The sequence below is a fragment of the Coregonus clupeaformis genome, chromosome 7 (assembly GCF_020615455.1).
Source record: "Coregonus clupeaformis isolate EN_2021a chromosome 7, ASM2061545v1, whole genome shotgun sequence".
In the NCBI taxonomy this organism is placed as follows: domain Eukaryota; kingdom Metazoa; phylum Chordata; class Actinopteri; order Salmoniformes; family Salmonidae; genus Coregonus; species Coregonus clupeaformis.
The window spans coordinates 63,161,651-63,188,124 of NC_059198.1; the positions used below are offsets into that span (position 1 = coordinate 63,161,651).

Genomic DNA, 26,474 nt, shown 5'->3' on the forward strand with positions numbered 1-26,474 from the left:
GCTGCAATTATCTGCCATATTTCTTGGATACACAAGCGGAGTGCATTTCTCAAGGCCCTGAGGGAGTCACAGAGAAACTTACTACCAATCAAAATGTACACTTAGTCCCAGAGCAAAACAAACCTAGATGAAAGATGGATGAATAATGCATTAGATAGAGATGAGAGAGAGAGAGATAGAGAGAGAGAGAGAGAGAGAGAGAGAGAGAGAGAGAGAGAGAGAGAGAGAGAGAGAGAGAGAGAGAGAGAGAGAGAGAGAGCGAGAGAGAGAGAGAGAGAGACAGAGAGACAGAGAGAGAGAGAGAGAGAGAGAGAGAGAGAGAGAGAGAGAGAGAGAGAGAGAGAGAGAGAGAGAGAGAGAGAGATTTGCTATATAAATTGATGGAAAGTGGTATTGGTGGAAAAACATACGACATTATAAAATCCATGAACACAAACAACAAGTGTTGTTAAAATGGACCAATAACACAAACATTTATTTCCACAGGGCCGTGGGGTGAGACAGGTATGCAGCTCAACCTACTAATCTTTAGTCAAATGTCTACTGTTTGCTGATGATCTGGTGCATCTTTCCCCAACCAAGGAGGGCCTACAGCAGCACATACAGTTGAAGTCGGAAGATTACATACACCTTAGCCAAATACATTTAAACTAAGTTTTTCATAATAACAATTGGTAACACACTACGCCGTGAAGGACTGAAATCCTGCAGCGCCCGCAAGGTCCCCCTGCTCAAGAAAGCACATATACAGTGGGGGAAAAAAAGTATTTAGTCAGCCACCAATTGTGCAAGTTCTCCCACTTAAAAAGATGAGAGAGGCCTGTAATTTTCATCATAGGTACACATTCAACTATGACAGACAAATTGAGAAAAAAAAATCCAGAAAATCACATCGACCCAGCCACGTTTCATCTTCAATGCCCTTGCTGATGGAAGGAGGTTTTCACTCAAAATCTCACGATACATGGCCCCATTCATTCTTTCCTTTAGACGGATCAGTCGTCCTGGTCCCTTTGCAGAAAAACAGCCCCAAAGCATGATGTTTCCACCCCCATGCTTCACAGTAGGTATGGTGTTCTTTGGATGCAACTCAGCATTCTTTGTCCTCCAAACACGACGAGTTGAGTTTTTACCAAAAAGTTCTATTTTGGTTTCATCTGACCATATGACATTCTCCCAATCCTCTTCTGGATCATCCAAATGCACTCTAGCAAACTTCAGACGGGCCTGGACATGTACTGGCTTAAGCAGGGGGACACGTCTGGCACTGCAGGATTTGAGTCCTGGCGTGAGTGTGTTACTGATGGTAGGCTTTCTTACTTTGGTCCCAGCTCTCTGAAAGGTCATTCACTAGGTCCCCCCTGTGTGGTACTGGGATTTTTGCTCACCGTTCTTGTGATCATTTTGACCCCACGGGGTGAGATCTTGCGTGGAGCCCCAGATCGAGGGAGATTATCAGTGGTCTTGTATGTCTTCCATTTCCTAATAATTGCTCCCACAGTTGATTTCTTCAAACCAAGCTGCTTACCTATTGCAGATTCAGTCTTCCCAGCCTGGTGCAGGTCTACAATTTTGTTTCTGGTGTCCTTTGACAGCTCTTTGGTCTTGGCCATAATGGAGTTTGGAGTGTGACTGTTTGAGGTTGTGGACAGGTGTCTTTTATACTGATAACAAGTTCAAACAGGTGCCATTAATACAGGTAACGAGTGGAGGACAGAGGAGCCTCTTAAAAAAGAAGTTACAGGTCTGTGAGAACCAGAAATCTTGCTTGTTTGTAGGTGACCAAATACTTATTTTCCACCATAATTTGCAAATAAATTCATAAAAAATCCTACAATGTGATTTTCTGGATTTTTTTTTCTCAATCTGTCTGTCATAGTTGACGTGTACCTATGATGAAAATTACAGGCCTCTCTCATCTTTTTAAGTGGGAGAACTTGCACAATTGGTGGCTGACTAAATACTTTTTTTCCCCACTGTACATGCCCGTCTGAAGTTTGCCAATGAACATCTGAATGATTTAGAGGAGAACTGGGTGAAAGTGTTGTGGTCAGATGAGACCAAAATGGAGCTCTTTGGCATTAACTCAACTCGCCGTGTTTGGAGGAGGAGGAATGCTGCCTATGACCCCAAGAACACCATCCCCACCGTCAAACATGGAGGTGGAAACATTATGCTTTGGGAGTGTTTTTCTGCTAAGGGGACAGGACAACTTCACTGCATCAAAGGGACGATGGACGGGGCCATGCACCGTCAAATCTTGGGTGAGAACCTCCTTCCCTCAGCCAGGGCATTGAAAATGGGTCGTGGATGGGTATTCCAGCATGACAATGACCCAAGGCAACTAAGGAGTGGCTCAAGAAGAAGCACATTAAGGTCCTGGAGTGGCCTAGCCAGTCTCCAGACCTTAATCCCATAGAAAACCTGTGGAGGGAGCTGAAGGTTCGAGTTGCCAAATGTCAGCCTCAAAACCTTAATGACTTGGAGAAGATCTGTAAAGAGGAGTGGAGCAAAATCCCTCCTGAGATGTGTGCAAACCTGGTGGCCAACTACAAGAAACGTCTGACCTCTGTGATTGCCAACAAGGGTTTTGCCACCAAGTACTAAGTCATGTTTTGCAGAGGGGTCAAATACTTATTTCCCTCATTAAAATACAAATCAATTTATAACATTTTTGACATGCGTTTTTCTGGATTTTTTTGTTGTTATTCTGTCTCTCACGGTTTAAATAAACCTACCATCAACATTATAGACTGATCATTTTTTTGTCAGTGGGCAAACGTACAAAATCAGCAGGGGATCAAATACTTTTTTCCCTCACTGTATATATATATATATATATATATATATATATATATATATATATATATATTCATATATATATATATATATACACATACATACGCATACATACATATACGAATATACATACATATATATATATATACATACATATCCTTTAAAAATATATATATATTTCCCTTTATTACTTTCCAACCCCACCATCCCTTCCCTAATTGGAGTAAACTAGTGAACAACAATGCTTAGGCCTCTACTTCATGCTTATACATACTATATACCTTTTATGGACACAGTCAATAATTATATTTTGTTTGTTTTTACTCCTGAACTTCCTCCGATCATTTTCATGACGTCCATCTGGTATACTTCTATATGCCATATCTTTCTAACTGTGCTCTTTCACAAAAGCTCACAATATATAACCTATATACCTATTATGGACACAGCATGTCTTACACTATTTATCTTGTTGTTATTAGTTGTTGTTATTAGTCCCATCCTTCAGCTTCATTCAACACCTCCCATCTATCTCTTAACACCATCCATATTGGATTTCTATTTGCCATATATTTTTCAACTGTACTGTGATGTTTTACAAAAGTTCTGAACCTTTCTATTCTCATTGTTTCTACAGTTTGTGAATTGAAAATAAACATTTTTGCTAAAAGTATTATTATATTATTGATCAATTGACTATGACTTTTCAGATCACCCAGTAGTGCTATCTGCAGGGTCAGCTCCATGCAAATATTGCAATCCTTCAGCCATTCCTGGACCTGTGTCCAGAAACAAGCTACAAATGGACAGTACCAAAACAAATGATCTAATGATTCTGTCTCTTCACAGCCAAATCTGCAGAGCTGGGAAGATTATATCCCCCATACAAATAACATTCTATTGGTAGCAAGAATTTTATATAATAATTTAAATCGAAAAATTATAAGTTTTGAATCCAGCATCGTTTTGCGTATCAGTTCATAAACACTATGCCATGGAATCGGTACGTCAAAAATCTATTCCCAACTATTTTGCAATCTATATGGAACGGCTGTCAATCTTTTGGTCCTTAAATGAAACTGGTAAACCTTTTTATTTATCACAATATTTATCACAATTTTCTTTCCATTTTTGCGGTAATGCTGCAATTATTTGGTTGTAATTTTGGGTAGAACAGACATGTTTTTGTTAGCTGAATGTGCGACATAACTCCACCATTCCTACCGATAATATCATTTACGAAGATTATACCTTTTTTAAACATTTTCTCAAAAAATAACGTTTTTTTATCAAATAGTATATTTGAGTTTAACCACAATATTTGTTGCAATATTTGTTCTGTCATTTCTGGAGGATTAAATTGAAATTGCAACCAACTTTCTATGGCTTGTTTTAGAAATAGTGATATTTGGGAGATGATTTCCTCCAGCATCTTCACAAGGTCCTTTGCTGTTGTTCTGGGATTGATTTGCATGTTTCACACCAAAGTACGTTCATCTCTAGGAGACAGAACGTGTCTCCTTCCTGAGCGGTATGACGGCTGCGTGGTCCCATGGTGTTTATACATGCATACTATTGTTTGTACAGATGAACGGGGTACCTTCAGGGGTTTGGAAATTGCTCCCAAGGATGAACCAGATTTGGGGAGGTCTGCAATTTTTTTCCTGAGGTCTTGGCTGATTTCTTTTGATTTTCCCATGATGTCAAGCAAAGAGGCACTGAGTTTGAAGGTAGGCCTTGAAATACATCCGCAGGTACACCTCCAATTGACTCAAATGATGTCAATTAGCCTATCAGAAGCTTCTAAAGCCATGACATCATTCATGGAATTTTCCAAGCTGTTTAAAGGCACAGTCAACTTAGTGTATGTAAACTTCTGACACACTGGAATTGTGATACAGTGAATTATAAGTGAAATAATATGTCTGTAAACAATTGTTGGAAAAATTACTTGTGTCATGCACAAAGTAGATGTCCTAACCGACTTGCCAAAACTATAGTTTGTTAACAAGAAATTTGTGGAGTGGTTGGAAAACAAGTTTTAATGACTCCAACCTAAGTGTATGTAAACTTCCGTCAGACCTGGTCCCTGACAGTAAATCTCAGTAACACAAAAACAATGGTGTTCCAAAAAAGGTCCAGTTGCCAGGACTACAAATACAAATTGCATCTAGACACCGTTGCCCTAGAGCACACAAAAAACTATACATCAAATGGAAAATTCGACATACCAACTAGGATCTGGCTAAAAACACTTGAATCAGTTATAGAACCCATTGCCCTTCATGGTTGTGAGGTCTGGGATCCGTTCACCAATCAAGAATTCACAAAATGGGACAAACACCAAATTGAGACTCCGCATGTAGATTCTGCAAAAATATCCTCAGTGAACAATGTAAAACACAAAATAATGCATGCAGCGCAGAATTAGGCCGATACCTGCTAATTATCAAAATCCAGAAAAGAGCCATTAAATTCTACAACCACCTAAATGGAAGCGATTCCCAAGCCTTCCATAACAAAGCCATCAACTACAGAGAGATTAACCTGGAGAAGAGTCCCCTAAGCAAGCTGGTCCAGCTCAGCATTCAACACTATAGTGCCTTCAAAGCTCATCACTAAGCTAAGGACCATGGGACTAAACACCTCCCTCTGCAACTGGATCCTGGACTTCCTGACGGGCCGCCCCTAGGTGGTAAGAGTAGGTAACAACACATTCGCCACGCTGATCCTCAACACGGGGGCCCCTCAGGGGTGCGTGCTCAGTCCCCTCCTGTACTCCCTGTTCACTCATGACTGCATGGCCAGGCACGACTCCAACACCATCATTAAGTTTGCCGATGACACAACAGTGGTAGGCCTGATCACCGACAACGACGAGACAGCCTATAGGGAAGAGGTCAGAGACCTGGCTGTGTGGTGCCAGGACAACAACCTCAAGACAAAGGAGATGATTGTGGACTACAGGAAAAAGAAGAGGACCGAGCACGCCCCCATTCTCATCGACGGGGCTGTAGGGGAGCAGGTCCACATCACCAACAAACTAACATGGTCCAAGCACACCAAGACAGTCGTGAAGAGGGCACGACAAAACCTATTCCCCCTAAGGAGACTGAAACAATTTGGCATGGGTCCTCAGATCCTCAAAAGGTTCTACAGCTGCACCATCGAGAGCATCCTGACTGGTTGCATCACTGCCTGGTCTGGCAACTGCTCGGCCTCCGACCGCAAGGCACTACAGAGGGTAGTGCGTACGGCCCAGTACATCACTGGGGCCAAGCTTCCTGCCATCCAGGACCTCTATACCAGGCGGTGTCAGAGGAAGCCCTAAAAATTGTCAAAGATTCCAGCCACCCTAGTCATAGACTGTTCTCTCTGCTACCGCACGGCAAGCGGTACCGTAGCGCCAAGTCTAGGTCCAAGAGGCTTTTAAACAGCTTCTACCCCCAAGCCATAAGACTCCTGAACATCTAATCAAATGGCTACCCAGACTATTTGCAGTAGTCCCCACCCCCTCTTTTACGCTGCTGCTACTCTCTGTTTATTATCTATGCATAGTCACTTTAATAACTCTACCTACATGTACAAATTACCCCAATTACCTCGACTAACCGGTGCCCCCGCACATTGACTCGGTACCGGTACCCCCTGTATATAGCCTCGCTATTGTTATTTTTACTGCTGCTCTTTAATAGTTTGTTACTTTTATTTTGTATTATTTTATATTGTATTTTTGTGTGATTTCTTTTGGTATTATTTCTTAAAACTGCATTGTTGGTTAAGGGCTTGTAAGTAAGCATTTCACTGTAAGGTCTACACCTGTTGTATTCGGCACATGTGACAAATAACATTTGATTTGATTTGATTTGTTCACAAACACAAACAGATCCCACAGAGCCCCAGGACAGCAACACAGTTAGACCCAACCAAACCATGAGAAAAAAAAAAGATAATTACTTGACACATTGGAAAGAATTAACAAAAAAACAGAGCAAACTAGAATGCTATTTGGCCCAAACCAAGAGTAAACAGTGGCAGAATACCTGACCACTATGACTGACCCAAAATTAAGGAAAGCTTTGACTATGTACAGACTCAGTGAGTAGGCAGACCTGGCTCTCAAGAGAAGACAGGCTATGTGCACACTGTCCACAAAATGAGGTGGAAACTGTGCTGCACTTCCTAACCTCCTGCCAAATGTATGACCATATTAGAGACACATATTTCCCTCAGATTACACAGACCCACAAAGAATTCTAAAACAAACCCAATTTTGATAACCTCCCATATCTATTGGGATGGAATACCAGTGTGCAATCACAGCAGAAAGATTTGTGACCTGTTGCCACAAGAAAAGGGCAACCAGTGAAGAACAAACACCAGTGTAAATACAACCCATATTTATGTTTATTTATTTTCCCTTTTGTACTTTAACTATTTGCACATTGTTACAATACTGTATAAAGCCATAATATGACATTTGAAATGTCTCTATTACTTTCAAACTTTTGTGAGTGTAATGTTTACTGTTCATTTTTGTTCATGATCTATTTCACTTGCTTTGGCAATGTAAACATATGCTTCCCATGCCAATAAAGCCCTTTGAATTTACAGTTTTCTCAATTGCTAAAACACTAAACCCTATTGTCTGAACCAAATGCTCAGTTGCCTGAACCCACTGATTGAATCAATCACTCTTTTGGCAAAACCATAAGCACTTTTCACCTGTTTAGACATAACTTGCCAACACATTTTCATTGTGATGCACCCGTGCTGCATAATGGTGAGCACAGGTGACAAAAGTCAAACACAATTAGAGCACAGGTGTCACCACTTGAACACAACAACTCAAAATTGATCACACTTGTGGCTAATGATGTGAGGGAACATATACAGTAAGCCAGTTCAGAGAGCACTGGTTTGTGAGGCCCTACAATGGATAGAAATCTGAGAGGAAGAGTTCGTGTGAGAGGAGGTCGAGGTGGTCGAGGTGGTCAGCGAAGACAAAGAACAGTAATATCTGATGAAATCAGAGCTACTGTGATTGACCATGTTCTTGTCCATGGTATGAGCATGAGGGAGGCTGGACAAAGGGTACAACTAAACATCAGTAGATTCACTGTGTCCACCATAATCCGAAGATTTAGAGAAGAGAATAGGTAATTACCTTTTTTTGACATTATAGTACAGTATGTAAATGTTGACAGCAATTACTGTATGACATACTATATACTGTACCACAGTATACTGTAAGTAAATATATGTTTCAGTACATCACTGTACCAATGTACTGTAGTATTGTAATGGAGGGTTGGTCTAACTGTTTGTAGGCCTAGTATTCCATGTATATTTTTTGTAGCTCCATGTTCTCTTTTTGTAGAATTGAAAGACTGCCACATGGGGGTGGGAGGACAGGTATGTTCTCCCCACACCAAGAGACCCTAATTGTTGATATGGTCCGTGAGAACAATGCCATTAAACTGAGCCGAAATTCAGCAGAAGATCATTGAGGACCATTTAAATTTTGAGGGTATCAACAGTGTCAGCCTCTCTACTGTTGATCGTGTCCTCAAGCGCAACAGACTGCGCATGAAACAGCTATACAGAGTGCCCTTTGATCGCAACTCAGACAGAGTCAAAGAGCAAAGATTCCAGTATGTACAGGTTGGCATATATCCAGACACATTCAATGTTGATTACTCTAAGTAGTGATTTACTGTAGTGGCCTAAATCACTTTTTCCGTATCACTTACAAAACTATATCTATTTCTACAGAGGGTTTTTCAACTGGATGCAATGGAAAGACCCCATCAATACATCTACATGGATGAAGCTGGGTTTAATCTCACCAAAAGGAGAAGGAGAGGCCGTAATGTGATTGGCCATCGGGCCATTGTTGGTGTTCCTGGGCAGCATGGTGGCAATGTCACATTATGTGCTGCCATCAGCAATCATGGGGGTTGTCCACCATCATGCCAACCTGGGGCCCTACAACACTCACCAGCTCCTCATTTTCCTCAATCACATGCGAGATGCTTTGTTAGGGCAGCAGGATGAGCATCCCATCTATGTTGTTGTTTGGGACAATGTGAGTTTTCACAGAGCCCTCCAGGTTAGAGAGTGGTACAATATGAACCAAGGTTTTATCAATCTTTGCCTTCCACCGTACTCCCCTTTCCTAAACCCCATTGAGGAATTATTCTCCTCATGGCGGTGGAAGGTATATGAACGCCAACCTTACACCAGGGTAAATCTCCTGAAAGCCATGGGACTTGCCTGTGGTGACATAGGTGTGGAGGCATGCCAAGCCTGGATACGGCATGCCAGGGGTTTTTTCCCCGTTGCCTGGCCAGACAAAATGTGGCCTGTGATGTGGATGAAGTCCTGTGGCCTGACCCAGTACGGAGACATGATGCTGTGGCTGAGTAATGCACTTATTTGTATATTTTTGTACTTTATTTTTACATGGGCTTACTGTACACAAGTGGCAAACGCATAAGATTTCTGTTTGTTTTTACAAGTGCTACATGTAAATGCACAAGATTTCTGTTTTGTCTTTTTGTACAAGTGCTAAATGCACAGGTTTTTTTTGTTTTGCAACATGCATTTAGCCTACAGTGAACAATAAACATTTATTTCTCCAGCTTCATGTCCTGACCATTGTGTTTTCTATTTTTCTACGTAGTGTTTAGTGACTGTTCAGTAGTGTTTTTTATTTTGATTGACTCGGGGCACGATTTGACAACATAGTTCAGTTTTGAGCACAGATTGAACTGTTTTGAGGTGAAAGTTTGGTTTTGCAAGAAGAGTCTGAGGTTTTGTGAGTGTAGCTTGAAAATTGGGTTTTGTGTTCACAGTTAAGAGAAAGGGAGAGCAGCTTTCAAGAAATGTGTCTTAGCAATCAAGAAAAACTGTAATTTAATTGAGAGAGAGAAAAGCGAGAGAGAGAGAGAGAGAGGAGTGAGAGCAAGAGCGAGAGGAGAGAGAGAGTGATAGAGAGAACGAGAGAGTGAGACGAGAGAGAGAGGACAGAGAGAGAGAGGAGAGAGAGAGATAAAGAGAGAGAGAGTGATAGAGAGATAGAGAGAGAAAGAGAAAGAGAGAGTGAGAACGAGAAAGAGAGAGAGGAGAGAGAGAGAGAGATAGAGGAGAGAGAGAGAGAGAGAGAGAGAAAGAAAAAAAGAAAGAGAAAGAGAAGGACAGAGAGACAGAGAGGGAACAACATCTCAAGCTAGAGGAGTGAAGAAGAGATGCCCTTCGGGGCAGATGTAGCAAGCTTTAGCAATTTGTTCTGTGTTAATAAACTAGATTGCCTGGAGGAACCAATAAGTTGCAAAGCATCTTCCTCTGTCAGCCAATAGAGATGTAATATACCCTTCCTCTCTTCCTCCTCCTCCTCCTCCTCCTCCTCCTCCTCCTCCTCCTCCTTTCCTCCTCCTTCTCCTCCTGAAGCACTAGAAAGCTCCTAGCTCCAGCCCCTAATCACTGTGTGTCTGTGTGAGCTGTGAAACTGATGTGTTGTGTCTGCTGGTCTGTCAAGTGACTTCATTAACCAGTCTCCTTCTAGACAGTAGCTGTTTGAAACTGCTGGTCTGTCAGGTGTCTGCATTAACCAGTTTCCTTCTAGAGAGAGGCTGATTGAAGCTGCTGGTCTGTCAGGTGACTTCATTAACCAGTCTCCTTCTAGACAGAAGCTGTTTGAAGCTGTTGGTCTGTCAGGTGACTTCATTAACCAGTTTCCTTCTAGAGAGAGGCTGATTGAAGCTGCTGGTCTGTCAGGTGACTTCATTAACCAGTCTCCTTCTAGACAGAAGCTGTTTGAAACTGCTGGTCTGTCAGGTGACTTCATTGATCAGTCTCCTTCTAGAGAGAGGCTGTTTGAAACTGCTGGTCTGTCAGGTGACTTCATTAACCAGTCTCCTTCTAGACAGAGGCTGTTTGAAGCTGCTGGTCTGTCAGGTGACTTCATTAACCAGTCTCCTTCTAGACAGAGGCTGTTTGAAGCTGCTGGTCTGTCAAGTGACTTCATTAACCAGTCTCCTTCTAGACAGAGGCTGTTTGAAGCTGCTGGTCTGTCAGGTGACTTCATTAACCAGTCTCCTTCTAGACAGAGGCTGTTTGAAGCTGCTGGTCTGTCAGGTGACTCCATTAACCAGTCTCCTTCTAAACAGAGGCTGTTTGAAGCTGCTGGTCTGTCAGGTGACTTCATTGATCAGTCTCCTTCTAGACAGAGGCTGTTTGAAGCTGCTGGTTTGTCCGGTGACTTCATTAACCAGTCTCCTTCTAGACAGAGGCTGTTTGAAGCTGCTGGTCTGTCAGGTGACTCCATTAACCAGTCTCCTTCTAGACAGAGGCTGTTTGAAGCTGCTGGTCTGTCAGGTGAATCCATTAACTAGTCTCCTTCTAGACAGAGGCTGTTTGAAGCTGCTGGTCAGTGTTTATATCTGTTGCTATCAGGGAACAGGTTCAAAGGTAGGAATTTACAACCCTGACTGACTGGCTGTATGGGGCTTGTTGTGATTGGCTGTTGCTGTTGGATGACTTTTAAGCTAATGTAGCAGGTGTAGAAAACACCACTTCCGTTTTTCAGGGGAAACAGAAGTTAGGTTGAAAATACTGTATCCCTTAAAACCAGAAACATCTGCCTTTTGCCAACGCCGCTAAGGGGAGAGGACTTTTATCTATACATTTATATCCAATAAAATGTAACTTACATACCTGGTCCGTTGTAATCTGAATGAGGTGAGTAAAGGCTTTCAGTTAGGTTAACAAGTTAACAACTATCATGATTTGAATTTGAACAGACATAATGCCCTTTCATGGGAACTTGAAATTGTAAATGATCACCACGGCGATATCTAGTGTCATGGTCTACTCCTATCTTCCAGCTCAGAGGGGAGGATTCACCAGGACTATAGGATCTACTACTGTGGGAACCACTCCTCTCCAATCATCTCCTCAGACCACCAAGCACTGGATGAAAGGTGATGGTATGCAGACACAGAATAATCTGGCAACGTTTCTGTGAGACAAGTTCAAGACATGAACCAAAGAGAACAGCTTTTTAGAAGGGACAACGAGGTCGTTCATTCATTCACCTTTCGGTTGGTTACTTGCGATAGATCTGTCACTTTCAGCCTTGCACTACCACGTAGCAGTATTAATCACTCTCTGCCTTCCTGCTGTCAACAGAACAACATAACCAACACCTCTGTCAGGGTGGCAAGGATGGATAAATTACAATTATACATTTTAATCATATAGCTGACTCTCTTATCCAGAGCGACTTACAGTCAGCAAAATAAAAGTTCAGCAAAATGTGGCAAAATATTCTGGAAAACAAACTTCTTCCGGCTAAGTGATTTGTTTGATAAATTACCTTGGTAATCCAGCTCAGGGCCCTATCCCAGCTGCTGCAGAGATGTACAGCAGTCTGAGAGGATCTGATCCTTAACAACATCAGAGATGTACAGGTCTACAGTCTGAGAGGATCTGATCAGTAATAACATCAGAGCTGTACAGGTCTACAGAGAGAGATACCTGGAGAGAGAGAGACAGAGAGAGACAGAGAGAGACAGCGAGAGACAGACAGATAGAGACAGCGAGAGACAGACAGCGAGAGAGAGAAAGAGAGAGAGAGAAAGAGAGAGAGAGAGAGCAAGAGAGAGAGAGAGAGAGAGACAGACAGAGAGAGAGAGAGAGAGAGAGAGAGAGAGAGAGAGAGAGAGAGAGAGAGAGAGAGAGAGAGAGAGAGAGAGAGAAAGACAGAGCGATAGAGAGAGAGAGAGAGAGAGAGAGAGAGACAGAGAGAGAGAGAGAGAGAGAGAGAGAGAGAAAAGAGAGAGAGAGAGAGACAGTGAGAGACAGACAGCGAGAGACAGACAGAGAGAGACAGAGAGAGACAGAGAGAGACAGAGAGAGACAGTGAGAGACAGACAGCGAGAGACAGACAGAGAGAGAGAGAGAGAGAGAGAGAGAGAGAGAGAGAGAGAGAGAGAGAGACAGACAGACAGACAGACAGAGAGAGAGAGAGAGAGAGAGAGAGAGAGAGAGAGAGAGAGAGAGGGACAGAAGACGTTCATTCAAAGGAGTAGAGAAGACAAGAGAGAAAGAAAAAGAGGGAAAGACAACAGGGAGGAGAGAGGAGAGAAATAAACAACAACTTCAGGAGGAGAGAGGAGAGAAATAGACAACAACTCCAGGAGGATAGAGGAGAGAAATAAACAACAACTCCAGGAGAAGAGAGGAGGGAAATAAACAACAACTCCAGGAGGAGAGAGGAGAGAAATAAACAACAACTCCAGGAGGAGAGAGGAGAGAAATAAAACAACAACTACAGAAGGAGAGAGGAGAGAAATAAAACAACAACTCAAGAAGGCTAGAGAAGGAGAGATCTAAACCACCACTCCAGGAGGAGAGATGAGATAACTAAACAACAACTCAAGGAGGAGAGAGGAGAGAACTAAACAACAACTCCAGGAGGATAGAGAAGGAGAGAACTAAACAATAACTCCAGGAGGATAGAAGAGAGAACTAAACAACAACTCCAGGAGGATAGAGGAGGAGAGAGAACTAAACAACAACACCAGGAGGATAGAGAAGGAGAGATCTAAACAACAACTCCAGGAGTATAGAGGAGGAGAAAACTAAACAACAGCTCCAGGATGGTAGAGAAGGATAGAACTATAGAACAACTCCAGGAGGATAGAGAAGGAGAGACCTAAACAACAACTCCAGGAAGATAGAGAAGGAGAGAACTAAACAACAACTCCAGGAGGATAGAGGAGGAAAGAACTAAAAAACAACTCCAGGAGGATAGAGGAGGAGAGAACTAAACAACAACTCCAGGAGGATAGAGGAGGAGAGAACTAAACAGCAACTCCAGGAGGATAGAGGAGAGAACTAAACAACAACTCCAGGAGGATAGAGGAAAGGGAACTAAACAACAACACCAGGAGGATAGAGAAGGAGAGACCTAAACAACAACTCCAGAAGGATAGAGAAGGAGAGAACTAAACAACAACTCTAGGAGGATAGAGAAGGAGAGAACTAAACAATAATTCCAGAAGGATAGAAAAGGAGAGAACTAAACAACAACTCCAGGAGGACAGAGGAGAGAACTAAACAACAACTCCAGGAGGATATAGGAGAGAACTAAACAACAACTCCAGGAGGATAGAGGAAAGGGAACTAAACAACAACTCCAGGAGGATAGAGAAGGAGTGAACTAAACAACATTTCCAGGAGGATAGAAAAGGAGAGAACTAAACAACAACTCCAGGAGGATAGAGGAGGAAAGAACTAAAAAACAACTCCAGGAGGATAGAGAAGGATAGAACTAAAGAACAACTCCAGGAGGATAGAGGAGATAAATAAAACAACAACTCCAGGAGGATAGAGGAGGAGAGATCTAAACAACAACTCCAGAAGGATAGAGAAGGAGAGAACTAAACAGCAACTCCAGGAGGATAGATGAGAGAACTAAACAACAACTCCAGGAGGATAGAGGAGAGAACTAAACAACAACTCCAGAAGGATAGAGAAGGAGAGAACTAAACAACAACTCCAGGAGGATATAGAAGGAGAGAACTAAACAACATCTCCAGGAGGATAGAGAATGAGATAACTAAACAACAACTCCAGGAGGATAGAGAAGGAGTGAACTAAACAACATTTCCAGGAGGATAGAGGAGGAGAGAACTAAACAACAACTCCAGGATGATAGAGAAGAGAGAACTAAACAACAACTCCAGAAGGATAGAGAAGGAGAGAACTAAACAACAACTCCAGGAGGATAGAGAAGGAGAGAACTAAACAACAACTCCAGGAGGATGGAGAAGCAGAGAACTAAACAACAACTCCAGGAGGATAGAGGAGGAAAGACTTAAACAACAACTCCAGGAGGATAGAGAAGGAGAGAACTAAACAACAACTCCAGGAGGATAGAGGAGGAGAGAACTAAACAACATTTCCAGGAGGATAGAGGAGGAGAGAACTAAACAACAACTCCAGGATGATAGAGAAGAGAGAACTAAACAACAACTCCAGAAGGATAGAGAAGGAGAGAACTAAACAACAACTCCAGGAGGATAGAGAAGGAGAGAACTAAACAACAACTCCAGGAGGATGGAGAAGCAGAGAACTAAACAACAACTCCAGGAGGATAGAGGAGGAAAGACTTAAACAACAACTCCATGAGGATAGAGAAGGAGAGAACTAAACAACAACTCCAGGAGGATAGAGGAGGAGAGAACTAAACAACATTTCCAGGAGGATAGAGAAGGAGAGAACTAAACAACAACTCCAGGATGATAGAGAAGAGAGAGAATTAAACAACATTTCCAGGAGGATAGAGAAGGAGAGAACTAAACAACAACTCCAGGAGGATAGAGAAGGAGAGAACTAAACAACAACTCCAGGAGGATAGAGAAGGAGAGAACTAAACAACAACTCCAGGATGATAGAGAAGAGAGAACTAAACAACAACTCCAGAAGGATAGAGAAGGAGAGAACTAAACAACAACTCCAGGAGGATAGAGAAGGAGAGACCTAAACAACAACTCCAGGAGGATAGAGAAGGAGAGAACTAAACAACAACTCCAGGAGGATAGAGGAGGAAAGACTTAAACAACAACTCCAGGAGGATAGAGAAGGAGAGAACTAAACAACAACTCCAGGAGGATAGAGGAGGAGAGAACTAAACAACATTTCCAGGAGGATAGAGGAGGAGAGAACTAAACAACAACTCCAGGATGATAGAGAAGAGAGAACTAAACAACAACTCCAGAAGGATAGAGAAGGAGAGAACTAAACAACAACTCCAGGAGGATAGAGAAGGAGAGAACTAAACAACAACTCCAGGAGGATGGAGAAGCAGAGAACTAAACAACAACTCCAGGAGGATAGAGGAGGAAAGACTTAAACAACAACTCCAGGAGGATAGAGAAGGAGAGAACTAAACAACAACTCCAGGAGGATAGAGGAGGAGAGAACTAAACAACATTTCCAGGAGGATAGAGAAGGAGAGAACTAAACAACAACTCCAGGATGATAGAGAAGAGAGAGAATTAAACAACATTTCCAGGAGGATAGAGAAGGAGAGAACTAAACAACAACTCCAGGAGGATAGAGAAGGAGAGAACTAAACAACAACTCCAGGATGATAGAGAAGAGAGAACTAAACAACAACTCCAGAAGGATAGAGAAGGAGAGAACTAAACAACAACTCCAGGAGGATAGAGAAGGAGAGACCTAAACAACAACTCCAGGAGGATAGAGAAGGAGAGAACTAAACAACAACTCCAGGAGGATAGAGGAGGAAAGAACTAAACAACAACTCCATGAGGATAGAGGAGGAGAGAACTAAACAACAACTCCAGGAGGATAGAGAAGGCGAGAACTAAACAACAACTTCAGGAGGATAGAGAAGGAGTGAACAAACAACAACTCCAGGAGGATAGAGGAGGAGATAACTAAACAACAACTCCAGGAGGATAGAGGAGGAGAGAACTAAACAACATTTCCAGGAGGATAGAGAAGGAGAGAACTAAACAACATTTCCAGGAGGATAGAGAAGGAGAGAACTAAACAACAACTCCAGGAGGATAGAGAAGGAGATAACTAAACAACAACTCCAGGAGGATAGAGGAAATAACTAAACAACAACTCCAGGAGGATAGAGAAGGAGAGAACTAAACAACAACCCCAGGAGGATAGAGAAGGAGAGAACTAAACAACAACTCCAGGAGGATAGAGAAGGAGAGAACTAAACAACAACTCCAGAAGGATAGAGAAGGAGAGAACTAAACAACAACTCCAGGAGGATAGAAAAGGAGAGAACTAAACAACAACTCCAACAGGATAGAGAAGGAGAGAACTAAACAACAACTCCAGGAGGATGGAGAAGGAGAGAAATAAACAACAACCCCAAGGAGGATAGAGAAGGAGAGAACTAAACAACAACTCCAGGAGGATAGAGAAGGAGAGAACTAAACAACATCTCCAGAAGGATAGAGAATGAGAGAACTAAACAACAACTCCAGAAGGATAGAGAAGGAGAGAACTAAACAACAACTCCAGGAGGATAGAAAAGGAGAGAACTAAACAACAACTACAACAGGATAGAGAAGGAGAGAACTAAACAACAACTCCAGGAGGATAGAGGAGGAGAGAACTAAACAACAACTCCAGGAGGATAGAGGAGAGAACTAAACAACAACTCCAGGAGGATAGAGAAGGAGAGAACTAAACAACTGAACTGAACCTCTTAATGTTTCCATGTACTTCTAAGTGTCTGACAAAGTGTTTATGGTCTGATAACCTCCAATAAAAAAAACAGGTTTTACCACCTGTTTGTTGAGAGATTAACTTTAGTTTTCCAGCTGTTGAACTCCAAGAAATAAAAGTAGGTCTTAACCAATGCTGTTCACACAGCTGAGTTAGCTAAAAGCCAACTATTTCAGGAATGTTCAGAAACAAATGGCAGCATGTTTCAATACCTAGCCCTGTACCCCCCTTTGGGCCCTTTCCTCATTCTCAACAGAGATTTTGTTCTTTTCCTGCCTATCAATATGCTGATGCATTGAATCTGGCTGGGAAGTATCTACATGGAGGGCTTTCCCGCTTCTTAAACCATTTTATTCCCCTATGTCCATGAAAAATACTAAGGGTTTGTTGAGTCAGCAAAAAGAAAACCAAGTGGACTTGTATGAACTACCTCAAGGGAAATGCAACTTCTCATTCTGAAAGACCTCAGGAGGAGAGTCAACTTTCAGATCAGAATAGCGAACCCTGAGGCTTAGTGTTAACAATCGACCCATCCTGCTGGCCTCAGAGTTCCAGAAGCCAGAATTCCATTTGCAGGCAACGTTCCGAAGGGTTCAAGCTGTGTTGGTTGAAAAATAACTTTCCCTCTCCTGAGGGACATTTGCATACAACGTGAAGTGAAGAGAAAACACGTTTCACTCTAATTGCCATGTTCTATTATCACTAGGGTTAATATAAACCCCAGGGGTTCCTCTGCTCCTCTTTCAGCTGTATACCCCCACCGCCGCTGCAGCTTCTAAAGACTCACTTTCAATGTACTGCACTCTCTCTGGCTGCGTCCCCAACAGCACTCTGTTTCCTAGAAAATGCACTACTTTTGACCAGGGCCCATAATGCTCTGGTCAAAAGTAGTGCATTATATAGGGGATAGGGTGCCGTTTGGGACTCAGACACTTCTCTCTCTCTATCTACCTTTCCCAAACCCAGCGCCGACCCAGCTCCGACCCAGCTCCGACCCAGCTCCGACCCAGCGCCGACCCAGCTCCAACCCAGCTCCCCTGCAGCTCTGTTTGGGGTTAGAATAACTGTTTCCCTTCCTCTGACAATGTCAGTGAGAGAGCAAGGAGAGGATTAGAATACAACCAATCATTGTTTCACAAAAAAAGGAAATCTGGAAACTGACGAGAATAGAAAAACCCCACACTATCATATTTCAACAAAATAGGGCCGTTTTCCAGGATCACTTCATGCCTTTTATTTCCAGCAGCATGTGGTGCCCAGATCTCTAAATCCTCTCTAAATGCATAGTAGCAAGAAGAGAATAAGTCAAGAAGTCTAACTGGGAAATAAAACAGTGACTTATAGCAAAAGGAGGAGGAAGGTCGGAATGGGAAAACATTCCCACGTCTTTTAGAGTTCCCTCCTCCCGCGCTCCCTCCCATCCTCCTGTATGAGTGAGCGTGTAGCCTACAATTTGTCTGGCGGCTCCTGTCTTTCTGCCTCTGTGTGAAAGCATGTCTATATTCTGTGAAAGCATGTCTATATTCTGTGAAAGCGTGTCTATATTCTGTGAAAGCGTGTCTATAGTCTGTGAAAGCGTGTTCATATTCTGTGAAAGCGTGTCTATATTCTGTGAAAGCATGTCTATATTCTGTGAAAGCATGTCTATAGTCTGTGAAAGCATGTCTATATTCTGTGAAAGCGTGTCTATATTCTGTGAAAGCATGTCTATATTCTGTGAAAGCGTGTCTATATTCTGTGAAAGCGTGTCAATATTCTGTGAAAAGCGTGGCCAACTGGCTATATCTGTGGCTGGAGTCCCCGCTACGACAGGCCTTGGCCATAGAAATAGAATGACTAGATGAGAATCCCCATTCAAGTCACTGTTCCATGATGTGTGGCTCTAGACTGCGGGGGGGAGGGGGGAGGGGCTTCTACAGCACTCCTCTGTGTTGGACCAACAGTGTGGAGATGTGGGCAGCAGAGATCAATGCCTCCACGGGGGACTGGGGCCTGGACCAGGCCACCCAGCAGAGCTTCTCCTCAGCCCCCTCATTCCCTCCCCTGCACCTCTTCTCCCCAGGCAACTGACTGATAATTAGACAGTGGTGGAGGCTTTTGAAGAGGCAGTAAAGCCACACCATATCTATACCCTCTCCCTCTCCATCCCCTCCTAAGGATCAAGTTAGGACCAACACTGAAATAACTAACCTAATGGTAAGAGGACTATCCTCCATGGTGAAAGAGTTAGGCCAGCTCAAGTAAGCACCGAATAACTGGCACCCTTTCTGAGCATCTAGAATGTTTTAACAGTAAGTTTGCTGGTTGGTATGTGGATGATCATGTGACCTTGGCCCTCTCTCCCTCCACTGTGACTTCACTAAAAGACAGAGTAGAGGGAGATGCCTCTGTTGGTCCAGGGTGGTGATGGTCACTAGTGATGGTCATTAGTACAGAGACCTCTGGGGTTTCCCCTCCCTCTCTCCCTAGTCCCTGAACAGAACCATCATTAAGTGGTCGCTGTAGTGTTCCTTGGCTGTCTGAGGTTATGGTGCTCTGGTCTGACTGGGGTCTGAATGGTCTGGCTGGGCTTACTCAAGCTGAGGGGTTTTAATTAACCTAACAACCACTCCAGGGAATCAGCTACAGGGTTCTTTCATTAAATCCTACAGATACAACTGCACTGTGTTTTCCCACTGTGTCATGGGTACGGTCATGGGTACAACAACAAGCAGCTGTATAGTACGTCTATGAACCTGCAGCTCTAATGTGTTTAGAAATACCTGTTCTGAGCGATAGGATGAGCTGTTGCATGTTCACCTTCAACAAACATAAATATGTCAGTTGTCATTCAGACGCTACTGTCTTCCAGCTCATTATCTATGCCAATAGCCTCCAGCTTCTATGATCAATACAGATCATATTACATTCTTTGCAACACAGATTATATTACATCAGATTGCCATTCTGATTGAACAGTGACTGATTGAGTAATGAAATATGATACTTATAGACTCCATAAAACACCAGAGGAAGAAACTGTCTGTTCCTTGTTAAATGTGTTCTCTTTTTTCTCAGTCAGTGAATATGCACTAAAGATCCTTCCTCTGCCCTCTCACAGTGCGGTGGTCAACCTCAACACAAGTGTCCTAAAACTGTCTGGAAATTCTTGGAGCAGCTTAACCCAGAAGTCCTTTGAACATTGCTCCCCTCACTTCCCCCATTGTAGGGTTATGAAGAAAGCTTTATGAAGACAGCTTTGAACTATAGTAGCATTAAGAAGCCTTTGACATTGACTGCTAATCTCCATGGCTCAAGTCAATTTAGATGGCTCCTCAAAGAAACCAACAAAGATACATGTTTAAATGTTGATAAAGTGGCTCATCTGCTGTTTTCTGTGTTCAATCAAAACCACAGAATTCCTTAAACTATTTAACTCTACATATCACTCTGATACTTTACAGCGGTCATGTCAATGATTGAATCAGGAACAGGTTAGTTGTTTACAACTGAGAGAAGCCTGTGGTGATGCTGTGGGCTACAACAGGTATAGCTAACACTGGGAACTCACTGAGATGCACTGACATATTGATCATTACAACCACACATTGTTGAATACTGGGCTAACTGTTCAGTGTTCCTATAGCTTTGAATCCCTGGAATTTGAAATTAAGTAATTGTATGTGTCCCAAATGGCACCCTATTCCCTATATAGTGTGCTACTTTTGATATGAACCCTATGAGCTCTGGTCAAAAGTTGTGCACTATTTAGGGAATAGGGTGCCATTTGGGAACCAGGCATGGTTAAAGCTGTATTGTTGTAAAGGGAATTACAGCCTAAGAATCAATACCTGGAACCGGGAGCACTCAATTGAATTACGATGCTTCTGGCTACCAGGAGATTTAACCTGTTGACCTGTAAACCATGTGCTGTTTGGGTCTAAACTCCAGAATCAAAACTGAATAGAAGCTCTAGAATGTTTGTCTGAGCTCTAAGAAGGAACTGTCAAACAAGTCAGTTTCTATGAGTCATTTAAGGTGCAGCATTGAATATGGACCCTTTTATTAGGCCATTATAGACTGCGTCCCCAAATTGCACCCTATTCCCTACATAGTCCACTTCTTTTGACCAGAGCCTATGGGCCCTGGTCAGAAGTAATGCACTAGAGAATATGGTGCCATTTGGGACTCTACCTATGACTCAGGCCTATAATTTATATGGACTCTTTTAGTACACCAAGGTGGTAGTCAGCTGTTAGAGTGATACATTCCTCAGTTCACACTTATGACACTGTGAGGAGAGACCTATAGCCTTATTATAGCTTTATTATAGCTTTATTGGCCCAATTAAAATGTGTTTCATTTTCACCTGAACAAGATATACATTCATAAACACATTCCATTGGATACCCATAGTGTCTACACATTCATATTGGCTTGTGTGAAACCACACAAGCCATAATGAATGGTCACTACTTTAATTACACTAATGTTCTAGTTTCAACATGGCTTAACTACAGGATCTGATCACTTTAACGAATTGTTACCATTGTGTGGAGTAGGCCTATTTCTATTCTATATTAACATGTGTTTGTGTGTGGTGTTTGTGTGTGCGTGTGTATGTGTGTGTGTTTTAATCCATGCTAATCAATCTGTTTTTTGTTTCCACTCAGCACAATGGCCATATGTCCATCTAATCTTACTGTTCCATGTTATGTTAGAGGTGTTTTAAAGACACTGTATGAATTAGTCCTCTAGTAGTTATATGAAGAGATATAGAGGCCAGGGAACTCACTGGCAGCCTTCAGGATTTGTTTGATGTTCTTTGTGACTCTCTAAAAATAACGGTATATATATCAGAAACCCATTAATCGACAAGTCAACTCACAGCTCAATATACATTATCATTCTAGCCAACCTGTGACATATGCATGTGCTATAGACTGATTAATAGCCTAGAAATTAAGATGGATAAAAAATAAAATAGATGGGCTCATTTAAATGGCAAATTATGAATTACATCAGTAGTCCATATATCATTTGTTTATATTCTAATCAGTTAACGTTATTAAGTGTATGAAATGTACCTGTACCACTCCAGTCCCTTGTCATAGTTCCGATCAAAGAAGTGCGGCTCGGCCCCGACAGCTCTGATGTCAGGATGCACGCGGAGGAACTCCAGCAGCGCCCGCGTGCCTCCCTTCTTCACCCCGATGATAATCGCTTGGGGCAATTTCTTACTCTCCGACGGCCCTGACTCGTTGAAGAGACTTGACACGACATTATTATCCAACGTCCTCTGCTCGCTTCGAATCTCATCCCAGTCCTCCCCTCTTCTGCTGTCCAAATCATTCTCATTATTTAACAAGTCCCTGGATGATACGCCGAATAGCGGATCTAAAGAATCTAACGGATCTTCTTGGTGTCCGGATTCCAAGTCCACTTCGTTTTGGAGTCGGGGTTGAGTTCTGTTGGGGTCCACTTCTTCGTGATGTTGTGAATGTTTACTGCTGGCTGTACTGACCATCAGACTTGGCATGGTTGAACAGTATCCGACGCAGCAATAGATCATATACACCCACAGGGACAACATGATGCAGAAAACAAAGAGTTTATTCTTCACGGGGGATGATGAGACAACATGTAGGTTGTGATATATTGGGCTATATTCCATAGGACAGTCGGGCGAGACGAGACAACATCCAAAAACGCATATTGGCTAAAGTTATTCGCTCCTCTTCCACTGCAAAAATGCTGGTGAAATTGACATAATTCCACAACTTGCCTGTACACTAATTATAACGGACTTCTTATTATTTAGTGATAAATGCATCTCCTTTCCAGCTCGGTTCATACTGAATTCCAAACGAAACGAAAAGATACTCGCGTCAGGTGTGTCCGCGCGCTGTGCGTCCAAGAAAGACTCCGCTGTTGTTTCCATCACTTGGCCAACAGGCAAGTGAGCGAGAGGGAGCGCACTACCGCGAATAGATGAGTAGGCTACATCCCATGCATCCCCCTTAGGCTTGGGGCGTATGATTGACAATAGAGCCGACCAATCCTAGCAAACTATCGAGAGAGATAATTACCTATTATCTGTTGATTTGATTTCCAATGACGAGTTATAAGCCTACAAACAATTCACTCATCATGGCTACATGCGTTAAAGCAACCTTATAATGTAGGCTGATTATAACTTTAGGTTTTCAGACAAGTGTTTTGCGTTTAATATTTAAAACTTGAAAATATGATAGCCTTTTGTTACATGACATAATTACAAAAATCTACTATTTTTTAAAATTACTTTAACAGACTGGAATTGTTGAAAGAAATCAACATTTGGCACTGAAATGTGCCTGTTGGCGAAGTAGCCGAATCCTCTATCCAACCCATTGAAATGCAGAAGCAAATATTATGATAGCGTTTTAAACATCCTTTTATACACCCCAAACATATGGATAACATGGCAGCTTCAACACAACATCTGTTTACTGCCATTGGAATTAGCATCACAATATCTACCGCTAGAACAAGTGCTTTTCTGCATGACAAGAGACAGTAGTTTTATGTGGAGAGACCAGCACGAGCACACGACGTTGTGAAAGGACGTGGCACTACGCGAGCAGATGTCCTGAATCTCCTGTGGTTCCAGGGTGAATGGATAGTTTATAAAGTTGCATTATTTCACTTCTCAACAGCGGTAGGGTGTCACGGGTTGTAACTCCTGGATTTAAGGCAGTTTCTGTAACCTCCTGTCAGCCGGTAGTCAAGATGCGCTTGTAGTGAACAGTATAACAAGTATAGGCTACAAGTGGTGTGTGTGTGTGCGTGTGTGATGTGTGTGCACCCCTTCTTGCGTGTGTGGGCCAGGGAGGGTCAGGGGGCAGCCATTGCGTCCAGATGGATTATGAGGATTACTGAAGAGCTTGCCATGTTAGTCAGTCTCACCAGAACCACCACACTGACACTGTAATCCCCTTATCTCATCACACATACACTCAAACACAAGGCTAGATATGGGGTTGGCTTGTGTGTCCTTGTGTGCCTGCATGTGTGTGTGTGCTCTGTGTTAATCTGAATCCATACACCCAGGCTTGTTCCAACAGAAAACCAATTTTCTTCAGAAAGTTGGAAACAATTTTCTCAGCAGGCCTACTGGAGATGACTCAGACAGTTATATGATATACAGTACCAGTCAAAAGTTTGGACACACCTACTCATTCAAGGGGTTTTCTTTATTTTTACTAGTTTCTACATTGTAGAATAATAGTGAAGACATCAAAACTATGAAATAACACATATGGAATAATGTAGTAACCAAAAAAGTGTTAAACAAATCAAAATAAATTTTATATTTGAAATTCTTCAAATAGCCACCCTTTGCCTTGACGACAGCTTTGCACACTCTTGGCATTCTCTCAACCAGCTTTACCTGGCATGCTTTTCCAACAGTCTTGAAGGAGTTCCCACATATGCTGAGCACTTGTTGGCTGCTTTTCCTTCACTCTGCCGTCCGACTCATCCCAAACCATTTCAATTGGGTTGAGGTCGGGGGATTGTGGAGGCCATCTGATGCAGCACTCCATCACTCTCCTTCTTGGTAAAATAGCCCTTATATAGCCTGGAGGTGTGTTGGGTCATTGTCCTGTTGAAAAATAAATGATCGTCCCACTAAGCCCAAACCAAATGGGATGGCGTATCGCTGCAGAATGCTGTGGTAACCATGCTGGTTAAGTGTGCCTTGAATTCTAAATAAATCACAGACAGTGTCACCAGCAAAGAACCCCCACACCATAACACCTCCTCCTCCATGCTTTACGGTGAGAAATACACATGTGGAGATCATCCGTTCACCCACACCGCGTCTCACAAACCCACGGCAGTTGGAAACAAAAATCTCCAATTTGGACTCCAGACCAAAGGACACATTTCCACCAGTCTAATGTTCATTGCTCGTGTTTCTTGGCCCAAGCAGGTCTCTTCTTCTGATTGGTGTCCTTTAGTAGTGGTTTCTTTGCAGCAATTCGACCATAAAGGCCTGATTCACACAGTCCCCTCTGAACAGTTGATGTTGAGATGTGTCTGTGACTTGAACTCCGCAAAGCATTTATTTGGGCTGCAATTTCTGAGGCTGGTAACTCTAATTAACTTATCCTCTGCAGCAGAGGTAACTCTGGGTCTTCCATTCCTGTGGCGATCCTCATGAGAGCTAGTTTCATCATAGCGCTTGATGGTTTTTGTGACTGCTCTTGAAGAAACTTTAAAAAGTTCTTGACATTTTCCATATTGACTGACCTTCATGTCTCTTTGCTTATTTGAGCTGTTCTTGCCGAATAGGGCTAGCTTCTGTATACCACCCCTACCTTGTCACAACACAACTGATTGGCTCAAAAGCATTAAGAAGGAAAGAAATTCCACAAATTAACTTTTAACAAGGCACACCTCTTAATTGAAATGCATTCCAGGTGACTACCTCATGAAGCTGGTTGAGAGAATGCCAAAAGTGTGCAAAGCTGTCATCAAGGCAAAGGATGTATATAAATATAAAATATATTTTGATTTGTTTAACACTTTTTTGGTTACTACATGATTCCATATGTGTTATTTCATAGTTTTGATGTCTTCACTATTATTCTACAATGTAAAAAAATTGTAAAAATAAAGAAAAACCCTCGAATGAGTATGTGTGTCCAAACTTTTGACTGGTACTATATGCTAAAGAAAACACACTAAAATACATGAGGTAGACATTTCAACTGTCGGACAATTACTGCTGGCAGATTTTAGTAACTGGACCCTTTTTTTTCAATTTTCGCCTAAAATGCCATACCATTTGAAAGGAAACACTTTGAAGTTTGTGGAAATGTGAAATTAATGTAGGATAATATAACACATTAGATCTGGTAAAAGATAATACAAACAAAAAAACATGCGTTTTCTATTTATTTATTTTTTCCATCATCTTTGAAAAGAGAAAGGCCACAATAAAATATTGCAGTTTAGGCGCAATTTAGATTTTGGCCAATAGATGGCAGCAGTGCGTGTGCAAAGTTCCAGTTTGATCCAGTGAAGCATTGCAATACTGGACTATTTTGAATCAAGTCTGCCCAAATGTGCCGAATTGGTCAATTGATACATTTTCAAGTACATAACTATAAAGAACATACAAAAATGATATTGTAATACAAAAAATAAGTTTATACACTCCCAGGAATGTCATACATGATGGATCATTAGCTTATCCACTAACTTTCACACATCTAGATGGCCGGGCTGTCACGACTTCCTCCGACGCTGCCTCCCCTCCTTGTTCGGGCAGGCTTCGGCGTTCATCGTCACCGGCCTTCTAGCCACTGCCGCTCCATATCTCATCATTCCATTTGTCTTGTCTTGTCAATTACACACACCTG

General features: G+C 42.3%; 1 protein-coding gene across 2 annotated transcripts in view; it reads right to left on the reverse strand.

Moving 5' to 3' along the window:
* The window catches only part of hs3st3b1a (heparan sulfate (glucosamine) 3-O-sulfotransferase 3B1a), a 37,212-nt gene extending 14,201 nt beyond the window's left edge, over window positions 1-23,011 (reverse strand). For both annotated transcript variants that reach the window (XR_006661203.1, XM_041869206.1), the window contains exon 1: window positions 22,152-23,011. Coding sequence is in view for 1 of the 2 variants with exons in the window: in XM_041869206.1 (XP_041725140.1) it covers window positions 22,152-22,738 (587 nt within the window). In the remaining variant the exon portion in view is untranslated. The remainder of the gene's footprint in view (window positions 1-22,151) is intronic.
* Between the last annotated feature and the right edge of the window lie 3,463 nt (window positions 23,012-26,474).